Source organism: Geotrypetes seraphini, chromosome 2 (genome assembly GCF_902459505.1).
Source record: "Geotrypetes seraphini chromosome 2, aGeoSer1.1, whole genome shotgun sequence".
Lineage (NCBI taxonomy): Eukaryota > Metazoa > Chordata > Amphibia > Gymnophiona > Dermophiidae > Geotrypetes > Geotrypetes seraphini.
Genome location: NC_047085.1, coordinates 453,968,943 through 453,982,934, shown reverse-complemented (window position 1 = coordinate 453,982,934; position 13,992 = coordinate 453,968,943). Strand labels below are relative to the sequence as shown.

Here is a 13,992-nt window from a genome sequence, read left to right as displayed (position 1 = left end):
CCAAAGCGGCGGGCTTTGATATCTATGCAGCCCACGAGCTGGTTATACCCGCTAAAGGCCGAGCTTTGGTTAAAACAGATTTACAGATCGCCCCTCCACCGGGTTCATATATTAGAATTGGAGCCAGATCTGGTTTGGCATTGGAACATTCCCTTGATGTGGCAGCAGGGATTATTGACCCCGATTACAGAGGCAATATCTCAGTGCTCCTAGTTAACCAAGGAAATGCTGATTACCAAGTGCAGACTGGTGATAAGATAGCGCAAATGGTATGTGAACGTATCTGGCACGCTAGGCTAGAACGTTGGGTGTACTTGAGGGAAACTAATAGAGGAGCGAAAGGGTTTGGGTCTACAGGCTTAGGCTGCCCAGACGATATACGGAGTCTGGAGAGGTACGCATCCCAGGACATTAAAGGGGGTAACTTTAAGGAAAGGCTACTCCAAAAATCTGGGGGTGATTGGAGCCTTAACTCTGGAGAAAGTATGGTACGTCTCCAACAGGAGTTAGCTTCCCTTAAAAACAAAGTACAGGAGATCACAAAAACACAGGTGTCCCAGTGGAAAGGGGAAATGGAAATCCTCCGCCAGGAATGCTTGGATGCTGTCTCTAAGCCCACACCTGAAGTAAAACCTCTCGCCAACAATTGCGTGCTGGAGTTAAGAGAGGCATTGAAACAGGAGATGGTGGTACAGGGACAACAACAAGCGCAGACTTTAGAAAAACTAGTGATCCAAATGAAGAACCAGATCTAAGAGATGGAGGTGAAGGTAGCCGATAGTCAGACTCGGCAAAAAGAAGTATTACAACAACTTAAAAAAATACAGTTAGCGCAGGAACACTGGGCAGCTGAAGGAGTTGAACCGGGCAGTTTAATTAAACAAAGCCAGAACAATAAAACCCAGCTAGAACAGCAGGCCGTACAATTAGGTACTATTAAAGATTCAGTAAAACACGTAGGAGGAAGCATCACCCATTTCCAAGACCAAGTTCAGGAGCGCTTTGAGGAAATAGCTCAGGTTATGACAGCCATTACCAGTAGAATAAAAGAGTTGGAGGAGACTGAAGTCCAACCTGAAGGGATTGAAGCTCAATCTCCGGAACCTCCGGTCTTGCATTGGCCCGAGAATTTTGAAAATTTGTGTCCTAATCCACGGCCTGAGGAAAAGAAATTTAGGAATAGGCGACGCAAATAATCTTTTCTTGATGAGGGTAAACCCCATGCTTATAGGGATAAGCATTGTTTAAGGGTGGCGGTATGTGACCAGCCAGGTATTCTCCCTGCCAAGGCCCCTCCGGTTCCTGAGCCTGATCATATCTCCTTTGACCACCAGAGGGAGCACAAATTGTCTGAGGAAGAGTTAGGTGATATTTACTCAACCAGCCACCGGGGGAGCCCACGAGGCCCCTGGAACACTGCTGACTCACCTAGAGTAGGGCGTTGCCCCAGAGTACTTAAACCAGCAGTGGAGAACAGACAGGGAAGCCAGCTAGGGAGGAGGTTTATGCCTTTTCTCCCTAGGGAGTCCCCTGGGCCAAGCAGGAGCAACAAACCCATTCCAATGGAGCTGTTAGAAGCTGGACAAGCTAAGGAGCTGCTGTTTCCAGAGGAAGAACAACCCAAGGAGTGTGAGGAAAGTCTTACAGAGTGTGCTCCTGATTTTCCTGAAGCCATGCAGGTGGACTGGGCCTCCACCTGCAAACAGTGAGTTGGATTTTGCACTTGACTGTTTGGGGACTATTTTTGTTTTGCAAGCTAGGAATGTGATTTATTGGGAGAGGTTTTGCTAACACCCTGGGAGGGAATTTTGAAAGCCTGTCTAGAGGCCTTATTTTGCAAAACCTGACACTCTCCTATCCTGGCAGTGAGCTGAACTGGCCAGAGGCTTTATTGGAACTTTGGGCACTAGAGCTAGGGAACAAGTGCCATGAACTGTATTTGTGTTTTTGAAACTGCCTGCTTGGGAGCAGTCAGTACTAGCTCTGAGGGGAGCTGAACTCTCAGACATAGCTGAGACTAAGTTAATGCTGAGAGCAAGCCAAGAACTTTATTGTGTGCTGTTTATTTTTTTGCTTCTTATGACATTTTTGTTTTGCTGCTGTTTGGGAGCATTCTGACAAGTTTGGCAGCTATATTGAAAGACTACTTACCTTTATGAAGGAATTAATAAAATGGTATTATTTTCCTTTGAATTATAATTGTGGTAACTTTGTTTGTTTGTTTTTTTATTCCTGTTTGGAATCCAGTCCTGCAGGGTGACTCCATTTCGGGTCACATGTTGGTGTTCTATTTTTGTGTAACCACTGGGAGTGCTATTGAGCCCTGTCCTGGGCTACAATGGGCTACAATCTATAACAGTAGGATCTCCATCTCCTTTAGACTTTACTCTATCAACTTTGACACGCAGCTCCTGATTGGTGAGGCCCAACTTTAATACACGAAGAGGCAGTCGGAGCATACTGCGAGTGATTTCCTTCACTCGCCAGTGCTCCGGATGCCCTCTCCTGCCTCTCCAGCAGCCCTCTCCTGCCTCCCCTTCGCAGTTGGAAAATACCGCGAACCGTGGACCGCAAATCCACGGGGGAGCACTGTAGTTAAATAGGGAATGGTTGTTTTAATCTCTTAAACAACACGAAAACAAGACACCACTAAACTAATGACCAGCAATCAGAAAACAAATCATAGAAAGCTTTTTGGGTTTGGTTTGGTTTTTGTTCCAGTATATAATGAAGCTGTGGAATCCATTGCTGAACTATATGATTAAAGTGACCTATAGAGTGGAATTCAAAAAAAGGTTTGGCCAAGATTTTAGAGGAAGTCTATAAAAAATATTAGTCATGTAGACATGGAAGAACCATTGTTCATTCCTTGAAATGAGCTATATGAAATGGATTTATATTTGGGAATCTGCACTGGTGATCTGCACTGGCCACTGTTAGAGATAGGATGCTGGACTTGATGAACTTTGGTACGGCCCAGCATGGTTTTTATTTTAATGTTCCAATATAAACTAAATGGCCAAAATTCTTTTTGTTTAGTGTGGCAGGAAATTTAAATAAAAGCACCTACTGAAAAACCTCAGATGATGGCTGCACATCAAGCATGTTATGCTTAATATTTTTATGTATTGTAGCATAGCCCTTTTGCATTACAGTCAAATTTCTGTTATCCTACAAGTGTACAAAGAAAGATGAATTTAAATTTATCCTTCTTTGTACAATAATCATACTGTAGCCCTTTATTTGGCATTGTTGTTCAGAAGCAACATGTGTTTTCTATGGCTCTTATAGGAGATCTGCATTTCCAAATGCATATTATTTGGCACTGTTGCTCTCGTTCAAGATCAATTAAAGGGTTATGGTGAAAATGATTTCCTTTATTTCCTATGAATATGATTTCCCAAAATGTGATAGAACACGGATAAGCAAGAAATCTCCAGATCTGCAAACAAACACCTTTATTTTTCAATCTGGCTGTTTGAATTTTTTTTTTAAATACTTTATTCATTTCATATCTTAAATCAAGTACAATCAATACAAATACCAATTTCACGTTCAAATACACTTGACATCTTATAAACAACCCTTATAAAATATAATAATATCTCCCTTCCTTATATAATTATGGCTGTTTGAATTTAAGTTGGAAAAAGTCTCTATTTAAACTGCCTTTATTAATAACTGCTTGAAATTATTTGTCTTCTTTTTTTTTAACTTTCTGCATCGAGTCCAGTCCTTACTCAGGGGCCAGGGACACTAGCTTCTTCCAGATCCTGGTACATGAACTTTTCTGAGTCCAGCCACAGCTCCCTTCCCACTATGAATGCCAACCTGCTTAAGGTGTGGAAACCAGATCTCCATTCACACCGAGTCAGCCCCAGCTCAAAGTTTGTAGCCAAATTCTGGAGTCATCTATTAAACACTGTTCATTTTACATGGGCAATCTTTCATAGCATATATTTACATACTGTGCGTTATTAACTCACAATATATTATGGAATTTAGGAGTTTATTTTCAGGTCACCATATAAGAGAAACATAACTAAAAAAAAAATATTTTAAAATAATGCTAGCAAAGTATAAATCTTACTCCAAAATTGTGTACCCACAACAAAAAGCATTCATACATATTTTCAAAGTCATTCGAGTGCTGGGAAGTTTAAGTTTTAATTTCATGCCCTGTCAGTGCTCCATTATACTATTACACAGCAGGGAAAATCTAAAAGAAGCATGGTTGTGAGATTACTATGGGTGTTTTTCTTAATTCATTTGAATTTCCAGAAATCCATAACACTATTGAGCTTACGACTTCTTTTCCTGAGATGCATTAGGCACTAATGTATGTGTAATGAAGCAAAAATGGCCTAACATGGGATGGATGCACTAAAGCATTCTGTTTTGGTTTTGCTAGCTGCACATGCTAAGTGCACGGTATTTATTTATTCTGGGTATGTATCAGGAGTGGAGATTGGGCATGAAAGCTCCCATGTAATTTTTTTAAAATGAGAATGCATTAATTCTAACATTAGCACATTGTCATATATTCAACAAACAGAAAAAAAGCCATTTTTGATGGCTGCGCTACAAATGGGCTTAACATGCAGGAAAGTCCTGCATAAGGATGCACTAAGTCCATTTCTTAGCACAGGTTAGTAAAAGGACTCCTTAGTAATTATTGTTCGGTCACAAAGAGGAGAGCAATATTGCAGTCCCTCTCCCACCTCTTTCCTATCACCTCAAGCAAAACATGAAGAGGCTTCTGAAATTCAGAAAAGACTAAGAGGCTCATACTCAAAACTTTGAAATGTCCAAAAACCAGCCTAAGTCAGAACTTGGACATCCTAACAGTAGGGACATCCAAGTGCCAATAATCAAAACCAACTTTCTGGACGTGCAGCAGCACTTCTAAGCTGCTGTGTGTTGTGACAAATCTAGCTCTCTTCCTAGTTTTGTCACAGAAGTATCTAGGAAGATCAGTAAACCCCTATGCAGGAGAGCTGACCAGGTTGGCTCTGCTGAGTGAGATAGCGCTGACCTCCCTTGCACCAACATTGATGAGACAGACACTGACTGCCAGGGAGAGTTCAGTCCAGTTACAGGTTACTCTCCCAAGCCTGCTATTAGAGCTCAAAGAAACTGAAGAGCCAGGGAACTACATCTCCCAGAAGGCCAGAGAACTGGCAGGAAGCTGTCAGCTAGGCAGGCACAGCTGCAGACAGAGTTTGTTCCCTTCCCCCTCTGCAGAGCAGGGAGGGGTGAATTGGAGCCGGTTAAAACAGGGCAGCTGAGACCCTGAGAGGGGGAGGAGCCAAGGGGGCTGCAACAGGAGCCTGAGAGGCAGCACAACTCAGCTCCCCAACTGAATGCTGACGAGCTGGTAAGAGACTGTGAGATGATGGACATTTCAGAGGTGTCTGATCCCACCAGTGAGAGGCAGCTGGAAAGCTGGGAACCGATGGACATTGGTGTGCCAAGTATTCCTAGGGAGAGATTGGAAGCAATGGACACAAGCTAAAAGGTTGGAAGTGTTTTGCTAATTTTTGTTCCTTACCTGTTTCATGAAAGTTTTGGGACTATGTTTGCTGTGTGTTCAGAAGTGCTTAAACTTCCCACAGCTAGGCTCTGAAGAATGCTTTCACATAGTTTGTTGCTTGAACTGCCTAAACATTTTCAAGCTATGCAGCTTTTTTTTCCTCCTTTTCACACAGCTGGAGGCTAATTAGCAGTGATAAGTTTCTGCAGGGAACGTCAGTGACGGGGCAGCTCAGTTTGTGTGAGTTCCCTAGCTGCAGGCAGCCTGTGGAAAGATTCCAAGTTTAGCAGTTTACTTTTTTTTGTGATTTGGAAAAGTTTTATTTTTTCCTGCAAGTATTTTGTGTGCTTCTCCCTACTGCTCCTTCATAGGAAGAGAGCATTGCTAAAACTATCTGTACCATTTAAGGCTGGTGAAGAGGACTATGTTAATGAGGCAGAAGTCCAGCATAATTCTGGTTTTGTGTTTTCCTTTATTGTTTCTGATTTTTGATAGAACGTTCATTCTTATACTGGTGAAGCCAGTGTGGCCAGGTTGGCCCTGTTTTTTGCATCCTTTGTTTTCTGAACAAATGTGCTGAAAAATGTTACAACCTACTGATAACATCAGATCAGCCTGACCTAGAGTCAGAAATAAAAGTATATCCTTATTTTGGACCTTCCAGAGTGTGTGTGGTATTCCTTGCCTGTTTTCACTGAGGTCATTTGTCCTATGGTTTTTACCCTAGGCAGTTGTCTATATAGCCTGAAGGATTCCCTAGTTGAAGGGAACACGCTGGGAGCAATTACGGTCGCGGAGAACCCGGCTCGCTGCGGTGATCAGGAGCCCGCGGGTTGCGACAGTGTCCAGAAGAGCTCAAAGGGGCATGTTGGGAGGGGTGTTATAGGCGGGAATCAGGCAGGCTTAAACCTGGATGTACTGTAGCAATAATCAAAGCTTCCTAGAGGGAACTTAGACGCCAGCAGTTAGACCTGTTTTAGTTGTGTCTAAGTGCCCCAAACCTGAACAAACTGACCAGATGACCACCGGAGAGATTAAGGTATGATCACCCCTTACTCCTCCAGTGGTCACCAACCCCCCTCCCACCACCCAGAGATGGGGGTCAAAAACAGCATAATGAGGGCTTGCCATCAGCTGATCAGGGCAGAGGAATCCCCATCGACTGAAACAGTTTTAGGGATTCCTGCTGGCTCAGCTGATGGGGATTCTACCTGCCAGAATCAGCTGAACTGGCAGGGAGATTCCTCCCTCCCTCCCTCCCAGGCACTGATCCCCCAGCCCCCTCCACTCTACAGCCCTCCTCCCAACATCCCTCAACAGTATTGGCAACACCCCCGACTGAACTGGCAACCGCCCCCCCCCCCACCCACACACACACACATACATCAGTAATGGTTATTGTAGATGGGCAGACTAGATGGGCCATTTGGCCTTTATCTGCCATCATGTTTCTAGGTTTCTATCACCCATCCCTGACAGCACAGGGCAACATCCCTTCTCACAACATCCGACACCTCCGATAGCACTGGTAACACCTCCCCCTCATCACCCGACACTCCCGACAGCACTGACAACCCCCCCCCCCACCACCACCACCACATCACCTGACACTCCTGTACCTTGCACTGCAAAATCAGCAGGAGGGCAACCCACTCCCTCCTTCCTACAAGGCTGCGTGCTGCAAATGATGAGCCTTCCCCCTCTCAATGCATTGCAATGTTGAGCCAATCAGCACATTCACAGCACATGGCCCTGCGGGCGGGAGGGAGTGGGCTTCCCTCCTGTCGATTTTGCAGCACAAGGTACGGGAGTGTCGGGTGATGTGATGGGGGGTGTTGTCAGTGCTGTCGGGAGTGTCAAGAGATGTTGGGGGTGAGAGGTGTAGTGCAGGGGCTCTCTGTGGAGAGAGCTAGTGGATCGGTGCCTGTGAGGGAGGGAGGAAGAGAGGAATCTCCCTGCCAGTTCAGCTGATCCTGGCAGGGGGAATCCCCATCAGCTGAGCTGGTAGGAATCCCCAAAACTAGCTCAGCTGATGGGGATTCCCCTGCCGTGATCAGACAAGGTGGTTGGGTACGTCCACAAAATTTGCTTTTGTGCGTTTTTCATGTGGACGTTTTTATTTTTGAAAATGGCCAAAAAAGATAGACACTCTAAGGACCAAAACTTATGTATAGGTAATTTAAAAAAATAAAAGATACATGTCTGGCAGCTTTGAGAATGGACATTTTTTGTACTTGTATTGTGGACGTCTTGCCCAAAATGTCCAACCTCAGACTTAGACATCCTATATAAAATGCCCCTCAAATCTCAGAAAACCCCATCCACCCCAGCAAAATACATATACACACAAGACATGTAGAATTTACAGATTAAAAAAGTCTAACTTCAACATACCTGTTTTTGATGTGGTAATATATTGCAAGAGCTACACTGTAAAGAAAAAAAAATGTAGAATAAAAATGAGCAATAACACCAAATAACTACAATTCAAAACTTTGAGGGGTACATCTCAAGAAAAGGGTACACATTTGTTTTAAGTATTTATATACCTAAGTGGTTTACATTCAAGCATTTTTCCCTGTCTGTCCCAGTGGGCTCACACTCTATTTAATGTACCTGGGGCAATAGGGTCACATGGAGCAGTGCAGGATTTGAACCCACAACCCCAGGATACTGAGGCTGTAGCTCTAACCACTCCACCACACACTCCCCACGCCACATGTGCCTTTATAAAATAAAGCCCCGGTAATGCACAAATTTCCACCTGCTCTGCATAAACTGTAAATGCATATATGGATAGCGCACAAGCACAAATCATATACATTGCAACTCTACTTCCACTCTGCCTATATTACACCCTCAAGAATGCTTTTGCTTAGACCACGTAAAAAGTAGGTTCATGTACTCTTACATATGTATGCAGTCATATAATTTTATAAAAGCCTTTTAAAAGATGTGAAACAGACTTTACACAGTGAAAACACTTTACAACATTATTGCCTAAAGGCTCCTTTTATTAAGCTGCAGAAAGCACTAGAATGTGCTTACCACAGTTTAAAAAGGCTTATCGCAGGATGCGTTGAGGCATCCCATGATAAATTCCAAATGTGTGCGTCCAAACTATGTGTTAAAAATTATTCTTTAATTTTTAGGGGGGCATGTCTGGGGATGGAGAGTAGGCTTTTCTGTGCTAATTGGTTAGCGCTTCTATTCTGCCACACACTAAGGCCCATATTCTATAAACGGTGCCTTAACTTAGGCGCCTAAGTGCAAAACACTGTTTAAAAGAACTTTTAAAATGAATTTCAAAGAAACGGCGCCAGAATTATGCCTGTGGAGGTGCTTTACGGCACCTAATACCACTATAGGCTGGATTACGCTGGAAGTGGCATTAGGCGCTGTAAAGAGCAATTCACATCAAAGGTAGGTGCCAGAAATGTAGGCCTTGAAAACCATGGCCTACATTTCCGGTTTCTACCTTCCCGAAAGCGCGATTCTATAAGCAGTGCCGTCGCGTGATTGGCATGCGATAAGTGGCCGCTTTTCAAGGCAGAAGCTGACAACGGCACTGTTTATAGAATCCGGGCCTAACTGATTAGCATGGGATTAGCACATTAGATCTTGCACAACAGGTGGCGGTAAGTGTTCATGCGCTAATTTTTGGTAATGGCTATATGCTAATAGCAAACACAACACAAGCCCCTCGAAAAACTGCATTGAGCTGGCGTTAGTTCTTGGCGCCTAGCGTGGGGTTAGCGCGCGGAGCAATGCAGCACGCACTAAAAACGCTAGCGCACCTTAGTAAAAGAAGCCCTAAGTCTATTTTTTAATGCATTTTAGAAAACGGGTCTCTTATTTTATTTATCCCCCCACCCCCCACCTTTTTTACAAAAGCGGTTTTTAGTGCCGGCTTGCACGCTGAGTGCTGTGTGCTGCTCCGACGCTCAGAGTTCCTATGAGTAGCACACAGCATTCAGCGTACCAACCGGCGCTAAAAACTGCTTTCGCAGTTTTGTAAAAGGGGGGGGTGGTTATTTAGCAAATATTTTTATTCCACTGATCTAAAAAGCTTTTCTTTTAACATCATAGGCTAAAATCTAAAACTGAACATACAAATCACTAATGTGTGTTCATATTACGCAGGCTTCTGTTCATTTCCAGGATCACTTCAAGGTCAAAGACAAATTTAAATTGCTCAATGTTCTGATTACTCCAGCGCAAAACCAATTTTTAACAATTATTACCTGATGTCCTTTCCAGCTCAAACTCTAGAGAAATGTTATAAATGCCTACTTGAGCTGTTCTACATGCTCAAGTTGCTTATTAAATTACTCCCTAAATTTACAATCTGCCTGAAACCAACTTTTCAAATAATGAAAGATCTTTTTCACTGTCTGTTTTATGATACTGGTAGAATCTGGTTTTCTGCTGTGTTGCATGGTGACCCTCAAGAGCGCAGAAAGAAGCCATATGATAAATGAAAACATGCATTATGTCACATGATGGTTTCAACAGAGTTAACCACTCAATCTGTATTTTTTTGTTGGGGGGGGGGGGGAAGGTGCAGTGGGGATGAGCTGCAGTCTAACAGTTTTCTCTTTCTTGTTTGGTTTACAACAATTTTTTGTTCGACATTATCTGGATTCTTCTTCTACCATACCCATACCCCCATCAATATTTTAAGCTATCTTATTGGCTTTGAAGGTTGTGAATATTATTTCTGTAGCACCCTCATCTGAATCCTTAAAAAGTCTAGATTCAAACCTAAGTTTACCCTTGGCAATGCACAGAATAAATATTGGACAATCCAATCAACCTGTTCATCTCTTCCATTTGAAAAAAAAAGGGACACAAGATTCCCATTGGGGGGAAGTTATCAAGCTGCAGCAAGAAGCAGACATTTAAAGCTCCTTGATTTACTGTAGGAATCTGCAACCTGTGGTAACTCATTATAGATGGACAATTACAGATTCCCACAGTAAACAAACTATATAATGCTGTTTGCAAGTCGCCTTGTAAGAGGTATTATTATATCAGCTTGGGCAAATTGGGCCACGAAGCCATGACCCTATGTGCCCAGGCTGCATGTTAAAGGGGTTGGCACCTTTAAGGAACAGAGTGCTGCCCCAACCAAACCCCTCCAAACCTAAAACACTCCCTTTAGCAGTCAACCCTCCACTTGGAAGTTGCCCCTCCCCCACCTGAAGCCGTCTTCAGGCATTTCCCACTGCCCCAATGGCACCACTTCCACACACTTTCTTCAAACATGAATAGAGGTTGCAGGGAGTAATGTCAGGAAATACTTTTTCACAGAGAGGATGGTGGATGCTTGGAATGCTCTTTCGAGAGAGGTGATAGTCTAAAACTGTGAATGAATTAAAAAATGTGTGGAGTACACAAAAGGGATACTTAAATAGAAAGAAGATGGAAAAGCAACATAGCTGTTAAGGTGTTACCTTGGGCAAGAACAGTGGGAGCTGAGGTCGATGCCCAACAGACTTGAATGGTCTGTCTTGCAAATGGTGAGAGACAGAGTGGCCAAATCCAGCATGGGGGGGAACGGAGGTTGATGCCAGACAGACTTATACGGTCTGTGACCTGCACCTAGCAAGAGACAAAAGGGGCCAAATCCAGCATGGAGGAACAGAGGCTGATGCTGGACAGACTGCCGATAATATTAAATTTGTAGAGCGAAGCAACTATCTTTGTAAACCCGCTGAGGATCTACTAAAAAAGTATAACTGATTTGGAATGATAACCAAACCAGTTATACACATATGTGGAAGTGGTGCATAACTGTAGACATAAGTTATAGAATTGCCGCCTTCGTGCCCAATTTCCCCCTGAATATACCTGCAAAGAAGTGACAGTAAAGTCTGAGTTCCGCTGGGGTGCTGGCTATGTAAAAAGAATAAAATTAGGCCAAATGGAAGGTCCTTGCAGTCTTTTTTTGCTTGAGCTGCCATCATTTTATTCTGCTTTAACATGGACCAGCTGAAGAAAAAAACATGTTCTATCTTGGCTTGCTCCTCTCTTGTTGCACATCAAAGGTTTTAAAACTACAGCAGCCAGCTCGTGATCTGCACATGTGGTTGAAAGATTTTGAGTAGCACAGCCTATGGAAGTGTCATTTCTACAGAGTACACTCAGAGAATGACATTAAAAACCAGCCATGGGCATAGTTTGGGGGACAGGGAGTCATTCCTAACCCTCTCAAAATGCTTCCAGGACAGAACAAAGGTCCATCAAAGTATCCTATTTACTACAATGGCCAACCCACGTCACAAATACCTGGCATGATCCCAAGAGTAAAACAGATTTTATGCTGCTTATCCTAGCAATAAGCAGTGGATTTCCCCCCATCCATCTTAATAATAATGGTTTATGGCCCTTTCTTTTAGGAAGGTATCCATATCTTTTTTAAACCCTGCTAAGCTACGTGCATTTACCACATTCTCCGGCAACAAATTCCAGAGTTTAAGTGCTTGTTGAGTGAAGAAATATTTTTTCCAGTTTGTTTTATATGTACCGTATTTTCACGCAGATAACGCGCACCCGTGTAAAACGCGCACACGGGTATAGCGCGCAGAAACCACGATTTTATGTACAAAAACTTTTGTATACCGCGCTCACGGGTATACCGCGCATGCAGCCCGACTGTCCTTTCGCCCGCCCCGACTCTCCTCTGGCCACCCCGACTCTCCTTTCGCTCTCCCCGACTCTCCGTGCGCTGTCCCGACTCTCCGTTCACCCTCCCTGACTTTCCGTGCACTGCCCCGACTCTCCGTGCACTGTCCCGACTCTCCGTTCACCCCCTTGAAGGTCTGTCCCCATCCTGAAAGCCTGATGCCCCCCCCCGACGTCCGATACATCCCCCCCCCCGGCAGGACCACTCGCACCCCCACCCCGAAGGACCGCCGACTCCCCAACAATATCGGGCCAGAAGGGAGCCCAAACCCTCCTGGCCACGGCGACCCCCTACCCCCACCCCGCACTACATTACGGGCAGGAGGGATCCCAGGCCCTCCTGCCCTCGACGCAAACCCCCCTCCCTCCAACGACCGCCCCCCCCAAGAACCTCCGACCGCCCCCCCAGCCGACCTGCGACCCCCTGGCCGACCCCCACGACACCCCCACCCCCCTTCCCCGTACCTTTGGTAGTTGGCTGGACAGACGGGAGCCAAACCCGCCTGTCCGGCAGGCAGCCAACGACGGAATGAGGCCGGATTGGCCCATCCGTCCCAAAGCTCCGCCTACTGGTGGGGCCTAAGGCGCGTGGGCCAATCAGAATAGGCCCTGGAGCCTTAGGTCCCACCTGGGGGCGCGGCCTGAGGCACATGGTCGGGTTGGGCCCATGTGCCTCAGGCCGCGCCCCCAGGTGGGACCTAAGTAGGCGGAGCTTTGGAACGGATGGGCCAATCCGGCCTCATTCCGTCGTTGGCTGCCTGCCGGACAGGCGGGTTTGGCTCCCGTCTGTCCGGCCAACTACCAAAGGTACGGGGGAGGGGGTGGGGGTGTCGTGGGGGTCGGCCAGGGGGGTCGCGGGTCGGCTGGGGGGGCGGTCGTTGGAGGGAGGGGGGTTTGCGTCGAGGGCAGGAGGGCCTGGGATCCCTCCAGCCCGTAATGTAGTGCGGGGTGGGGGTAGGGGGTCGCCGTGGCCAGGAGGGTTTGGGCTCCCTCCTGGCCCAATATTGTCAGGGAGTTGGGGAGTCGGCCGGGCAAGAGTGCTTGGGCTCCCTCTTGCTCCGATCGTGGATGCGGGTGCGGGTGGGAGTGCGTGCGAGCGGTCGTTCGGGGTGGGGGTGCGAGCGGTCCTGCTGGGGGGGTGAATCGGGCGTCGGGCGGGGTGGGAACTATGTAAAAAAAATTTTGTATACCGCGCTCACACGTATAACGCGCGAGGGGTATGCGCGGTAGGTAAAAACGCGTATAACGCGCGCGTTATATGCGTGAAAATACGGTACTGCTTAGTAGCTTCATCGCATGTCCCCTAGTCCTACTATTTTTGGAAAGAGTACACAAGCGATTCATATCTACTCATTCCACTCCGCTCAGCATTTTTATAGACCTCTATCATATCTCCCCTAAACCATCTCTTCTCCAGGCTGAAGATCCTAGCTGATAAGGTTGTCCAGAAAAACCTATAGTTGGAAAAACTGTGCGAATTGAAGTTTTTCCCTCACACCTCCGTTTATCTTAAAATTTGGTCATTTTTGCTTAACTGAGAAAATTTCTTGGTATTATAGCTATAACTTTTATGTTTTCACACTCAACAATGATACATTGATAAAAAGATATTCTATGCAAAAATTCCAGCAGTATTTTATTAAATGAACCTTCAATACCTGCACTTTGTTGTGGAAAATAACAGAAATTTAACACACTTTGCTAATAGCCAAACTTTGGTGTAGTCATCAACCAATGACATTCCAAACACTCAAGCATTCAGTGCCTTCTTG

At 45.3% G+C, this 13,992-nt stretch overlaps 1 protein-coding gene across 2 annotated transcripts in view; it reads right to left on the bottom strand.

The window, feature by feature from the left end:
* The window catches only part of CCNY (cyclin Y), a 384,247-nt gene that overhangs the window by 87,129 nt on the left and 283,126 nt on the right, over positions 1-13,992 (bottom strand). For both annotated transcript variants that reach the window (XM_033931526.1, XM_033931527.1), the window contains one exon: positions 7,928-7,963. In XM_033931526.1, coding sequence (XP_033787417.1) covers positions 7,928-7,963 — 36 coding nt within the window. The remainder of the gene's footprint in view (positions 1-7,927; positions 7,964-13,992) is intronic.